Genomic DNA, 6844 nt, shown 5'->3' on the forward strand with positions numbered 1-6844 from the left:
AGTACGCATGGAGACCTACACTATGTCATATGACATTAAAGTTTGGCGCGTGATCAAAAAGGAAAATCTTCCAATTCCACCAAAGAAGGGTGACAATGGTCAAGTCATAATATCATCTGATCCTCTTGATTTAGATGATTACACTGATGAACAATCAGCTGTCATACAAGTGAATGCTAAGGCAAAAAATCTTCTGTACAATGCTATCAGTGGAGAATAATATAAAAAGATATCAAGCCATGAAACTGCAAAGGAAATATGGGATAAATTAGAGGTCACATACGAAAGAAACAAGGATTTGTCCTAGTTCGATTCGAGACTATGAATTATTTCAAATAAAGGAAGGAGAATCAGTAGAGGAAATGTTTTCCAGGTTCAACAAAATCCTTGGAGACTTAAAATCATTTGGTTGACCAATCAAATGTGGAGAATAGGTCAGAAAAATTATGAGAGGTCTTCCCATGATCTGGCAACCCAAAGTCATTGCTCTGGAATGTCAAGTTCTTGACAAAATGTCCTATGATGAACTTAGAGGTGATCTAATTGCGTTTGAGAAAACACACTTAGACAGGCAAGTTCAACAAGGAAAAAAGAAGACAGTCGCATTTAAAGCAACCGTGGCTGAATAAGAAAATGAAGAAGAAGAAGAAGGAGGAGGAGAAAAAGATGAGAACATACCTATGCTTTCCAAAGTTGTAACAAGCATGATGAAGAAGAACAGAAATAGCAGAAGAGGTAAATCAAACTTCGGAAAAGGGAAGATGAATAATGATAACGACAAAAATGATGGAAGATGCTACAAGTGTGGAAAACATGGACACATCCAAGCTGAATGCCCTAAACTGAAAAAGAAACTTAGCAGGAACTTTCAAAAGAAGAAATCCTTTGGATCTTGGAGTGATGAAGAAGAATCTGATCATGAAGAAATCGCTAACATGTGCTTCATGTCCATTAATGAAGATAGCGATGAAGACTCAGGTGAACTTGGTATCATGGTAGACGTAGGTAAAAGTGAGGTACGCCTTCCTACATGTCCTAACTATCATGAACTTCAAGAATTTATTGACATTGCTCTTGCAGATATTGAGAAAGTTCTGAATGAACTTCGAAAAATCCAGAGAAAAGAAAGATTGGGCTTTGAAGTTGGAAGTATGTGAAATTGAGAGAGATATGCTTTAAGATGAAGTTGATGAACTTCAATTTCAACTGAATGGATTACGAAAATCCACCAGTCATAGTTCAGTTAGATCAAATCAGTCTGTTCATCGCAAATCTCCGACTAGAACTAGAATCCTTCTTTATGTACTGTGGTAAAAATGGGCACAACTCTAACCATTGCAGTTTTAGAATCAGAGGAGAAAAAGCCTCTGAAAATTCTAATAACCCCTCATGTTTCTACTATGGAAAACTCGGTCATACCTCTAACCATTGCAGGTTTAAGAACAGCAGGAGATGGGTCTGGCAACCCAAGCCCTCTAGTCAAGCTAATACTTAGAACACTAACCATTCAGGACCCAAGCAGGCTTGGGTACCTAAAAACAAGTAATTTTCCTTTTTTTTGCAGGACCATTGCAAGAAGAATAGAAAAGTGGAATGGTATCTTGATAGCGCATGTTCCATACATATGACTGGTGACAAACAACTGTTCAAGACGGTCACCAAACTAGATGGAGGAACTGCCACGTTTGGAGACAAATCAAAAGGGATGTAATTGTTGTTGGAAGAGTCCCTCTCAGCTCAACATGTGATGTAGACGAAGTATACCTGGTTGATGAACTTGGTTACCACCTTCTCAGTATCAGTCAACTATATAAAAATGACTATGAGGTTCATTTTAAAAAACATTGTTATTGAGGACGAATCAGGTAAAGTTATTCTTTATGAAAATAGAGACAGGAATGTTTATAATATCAATAACATAGATAGTCTTAATAATCAAATTTCTCTAGCTTCTATGATTGATGATACCTGGGTATGGTATAGAAAGCTTGGCCAGGCTAGCATGCATACTATTCAAAAACTTTCTAAATGCGATCTTGTCATTGGTCTTCCAAAACTAGATTTTTCAAAAGATCATATTTGTGATGTATGTCAATTAGGAAAACAAACTCATTCATCTTTTAAAATCAAAAATATTATTTCTACTACTAAACCTCTTCAACTCTTGCATATGGATTTGTTTGGTCCAACTAGAATTACTAGTATTGGTGGTAGAAAATATGCTTTTGTTATCGTAGATGATTTTTCTCGTTTCACTTGGGTAATTTTTCTGAGCCACAAAGATGAAGCCCTAAGAAATTTTAAAGTCTTCTATAAGAAGGTACAATGTGAAAAAGGGATATTACATTTCTACGATCAGTAGTGACCATGGAGGAGAGTTTGAAAGCAGAGCCTTTGAAAACTTCTATAATGATCAACGAATCTCTCACAGCTTATTTTCACCAAGATCACCTCAACAGAATGGAGTGGTAGAACGTAAAAACCGAACTTTGTAGGACATAGCAAGAACCATGATTGTGGAAAACTCTCTACCTCACCACTTCTGGGCAGAAGCTGTAAGCAGAGCATGTTATATTATCAACAGATGTCTGATTCGACCCATTCTTAAAAAGACTCCATATGAGCTATGGAATGGTAAGAAACCCAACATCAGTTACTTCCACCCATTTGGATGCAAATGCTTCATTCACAATAATGGAAAGACAATTTGGGTAAGTTTGATCCAAAAAGCGATGAAGGATTTTTCTTGGATATTCTCGCTCAAGTAGAGCATATAGAGTATTCAATAAAAGAACTTTATGCATTGAGAAATCCATTCATGTTGTTTTTGTGGATACTAACCCTCGCTTAAGGAATGAAAAACATCCTGAAGATGAGGAAATCTCTATTGTCCCAAAGTTTGTTATTACAAGAAAAGGCAGTCATGATCAGTCGACCAATCGGCAAAATCAGTCAACTGAGGAGCACATTGAAATCCAGGAACCGTTTTCTACTGAATAGTCAACCACAGTGGAAATGGAGCCAGTCACAGGTGTTCCAAGTGAATGGAAAACTGAACCTAGATATCCCCACAAGTTCATCATTGGAAATCCACAAGGAGGTATCACTACCAGAAAATCTCACAAGCTCAACTCTCACATGGCCTTAATATCACAACTTGATCCAAAAAAGGTTGATGAAGCCCTTAAAGATGACTACGAGGTCAAATCTATGAAAGATGAACTCGATCAATTTGAAAGAAATAAAGTGTGGGATTTGGTTCCAAAACCATCAAATGCTTCCATTGTGGAACTAAATGGGTTTTCAGAAATAAGCTGAATGAATCTGGTCAAGTAGTTCGTAACAAAGCAAGACTAGTTGCTCAAGGTTACACTCAGCAAGAGGGAATCGACTACGATGAAACATTTGCACCTGTAGCAAGATTAGAATCCATTCGAATACTACTTGCTTTTGCTAATCATAAAGGATTCAGGCTATTTCAAATGGATGTAAAAAGCGCCTTCCTAAATGGATATATCTCTGAAGAAATATACGTGAAACAACCTCCTGGCTTTGTAAGTAACAACTTCCCAAACCATGTATTCAAGCTGTCTAAAGCTCTAATACGAACTCAAGCAAGCCCCTCGAGCCTGGTATGAAAGACTAAGCTCTTTTCTCCTAAATCAAGGTCCCAAACGAGGTAATATCGTCACAACCTTGTTTATTAAGCGCTCAAATTCAGGTAATCTTATTACTCAAATTTATGTAGACGATATTATTTTTGGTCCTAACTTTGTATTATGTGAAGAATTCGCTCATATTATGAAAGGAGAATTCGAAATGAGCATGATGGGAGAGCTAACTTTCTTTCTTGGACTGCAAATCAAACAATCTCCTAAGGAGATTTTTATTAGCCAAACCAAGTACAACAAGGAACTCATAAAGAAGTTTGGTATAGAGAACGCAAAGCCTATTAGGACTCCAATGAGTCCAACAACTACGCTTGAAGAAGACAAGAATGGAAAAAGTGTGGATAAAATAATGTATAGAGGATAGATTTGATCTTTATTATATCTCACTGCTAGTCGACCAGATATAATGTTCAGTGATTGTAAGTGTGCAAGATTTCAGTCGGCTCCAAAGGAATCTCATTTGACTGCAGTTAAATGCATTATTAGATATCTCATTAGGACAACTGAATTAGGATTATGGTATGCTCATTCTAACAATTTTGATTTAAAAGGTTTTTCAAATGCGGATTTTGCAGGTGATAGGATTGACAGGAAAAGTACTAGTGGCACATGCCAATTGTTGGGGAATTCTCTAATTTCCTGGCATAGCAAGAAACAAAATTGTGTTGCCTTGTCAACTACTGAAGCAGAGGCTGTTGGAAGTTGTTGTACATAAGTTCTTTGGATCATGCATCAACTTCTCGATTATGATTTATCTCTTACCTCTACTCCTATATTCTGTGATAATACAAGTGCTATATGTTTGTCAAAAAATTCTGTGCATCATTCTAGGGCAAAACATATAGAAATTAAGCATTAATTTATTCGTCATCATGTTGCAAAAGGTGATATCTTTTTAGAGTTCATTTGTACTAAGTTTCAACTTGCTGATATTTTTATAAAACCTCTTTTGGAAGAAAGATTTTATCTACTGTGTAAAAAGATTGGTATTATGTCTATTATGTAAATAATCTTCCGTATCTTTATAAAATATTTTAATTTTTTAGTTTGCTTAATTGATGAGTGTATTAATTTGATATGAGTGCTACTATTACACTTCCATTGGTGCCGCCAAAGCAACTCCTCAGAAGTGTCACTTCTATCTGAACCTGCCCTTTCCTCTAACCGATGCAACCCTTCAACCTTCTAAAAGCCTAGATAAGTACCCCCTCCCTATCTCATTCTCCATCCTTTCTCACCAAATTCCTCTACCATGGCGAAGAGGAACCTCTCATCTTCCACTGCCACAAGACGAAGCAGACGATTTCAAAAAACCCAAAATCCTGAAGAAACCGTCGACCTTGAACCATCCCTTGATTCAGACTTCCTCAAAACCGATGGAGAAAACCCCCAAAAGGCCTGTATGCAAGAAAGGGAAAGTGGAAAGCACAAATTTTTGGCCAGAGGATAAACTGAACTTCTATGGACCAAGTGAGAAATCAAGGTTTGAGTCTGTTATAAGTCTAAATCTATGGCTTATGGATGCTCTGTAAGTCTCTCCCTTATGGAAAATTTGCACTGTGATAAGATTGGTATCTTTGACTTTCAATGTCTTTCTCCTTTGTTTGATACTATTGAAAATTCTGTGTATGAAGAGCCTATGAGGATGTTTTATGCAAATCTATTTGTTAATGACAAAGATGACTTGGAGTCAGTGGTTTTAGGTACTCAGATTGTTCTTGATTCCTATCAATTTGAAAAGATATTTTCTGCTAAGTTTCATGGTTATGATGTTTTTGTGTAAAATTCCTGGCCTAAAGACTTTGAAGTTTCTTTAGAAGAGGCAAAATCTTTTCTGTCTGAAAACCCTCCTGACATTGGTCCTAAAAATCTCAAGTTTGAACACCTTATTTTAGCTCACATGATAGCTACTACTCTACTTCCTAGGACTGGGTCTCTCAGCACTTTGACTACTAGAGATATGGTTGTTCTTTACTGTCATGTGAACAATTAAAGGCTTGAATGGTTTGTGTGGATTCATCAGTATATGCTTGAAAGTATCGGGGATATATCTTCTCCTCCTGCTTGTTTACCCTATGGGTTGCTCATCTCACATATTCTCGAGGTCATGAAGGTTGATTTGGCACCTTTCTCACCTAAGCACATTACAAGCACCTATGATAAGACAACCTTTGCTATGATGGGTTAAACCTTAAGTGACAATGGATGGGTCAGCCGTGCCAAGGTTGAAAGTGCTCCAGTGCAGGTTGAAGCACCCATTTAACCGATAGAGCCTCAGTCGACTACCACCAATACAACAGATTCAGCAAAGTCTAGATAGGGTAAAAATCTTGCTCATTGCAATGAAAGAACATGTGGAAAAAATCAGGGAAGTCTCCAAAGAAATAGGCACATATGTGGCTAAGCTCAGGATGGACATGGGAGCCACAAGGAGGCAAGGAATCGGGGCATTCAACTCCATATTAGAAAAGATGGACAAAATCACCAAAGAAGTTGAAACCTCCTATGACTCCTTCTGCACCAAAATGATCAATACCCTGAAGTACTTTCTGGAGAGGAACTAAGGCAATTGTGTGTGTGTCTAAAACAATTTTTTTTTGCTCTTTGCTTGTTTTTATTTTGTGAACTACTTTTTCTTTGGTCTGTAAGAACCATCACCATGTGCCTCTGCTGAAGGCATGACCTCTGCTACCCTAACTACTTTGTTTATTATCTACTTTATTATGTCTGTTTTATCTGCACTTGCTTCTTTCTTTTTGATTGATGTCAAAGGGGGAGAAACGTGATGAGTAAACCAGCGCAACAACTCAGGGGGAGCAGACATCTTAAGTTATGAAAGGGAAGTATACTCTGTTTACTCTCTTTGATTATCATCATCGAAAAGGGGGAGATTGTTACACCTAAGTTTCAATGATGACAATAGTGCAAATCTAACTGTATCCATTTAATTGCAGGAAATTAGGAGGGCAATACTACTTCAAAGGAAGTCCTTTTGTTAAATACATTAGAAAGGAAACAAGATCAAATGTAGCAAAAACAATGCTAAATCAAAGGACATCAAAGCCATAAAAAAGGAAACAAAATCAAGTGCAACCGCTAAAAGAAGTCAGAACAATGTTAAATCAAAGGACATCAAGGCCATCAAAAAGGAAAAAAATCAAGTGCAGCCGCTA

At 37.1% G+C, this 6844-nt stretch overlaps 1 protein-coding gene across 1 annotated transcript; it reads left to right on the forward strand.

Moving 5' to 3' along the window:
- Window positions 705-1711, forward strand: LOC109225090. Its single transcript, XM_019389685.1, has 3 exons — window positions 705-1149; window positions 1342-1478; window positions 1565-1711. Exons 1-3 carry the CDS (start codon window positions 705-707, stop codon window positions 1709-1711), a joined length of 729 nt encoding a protein of 242 aa, XP_019245230.1.

The sequence above is a fragment of the Nicotiana attenuata genome, chromosome 4, assembly GCF_001879085.1.
Source record: "Nicotiana attenuata strain UT chromosome 4, NIATTr2, whole genome shotgun sequence".
Taxonomy (NCBI): domain Eukaryota; kingdom Viridiplantae; phylum Streptophyta; class Magnoliopsida; order Solanales; family Solanaceae; genus Nicotiana; species Nicotiana attenuata.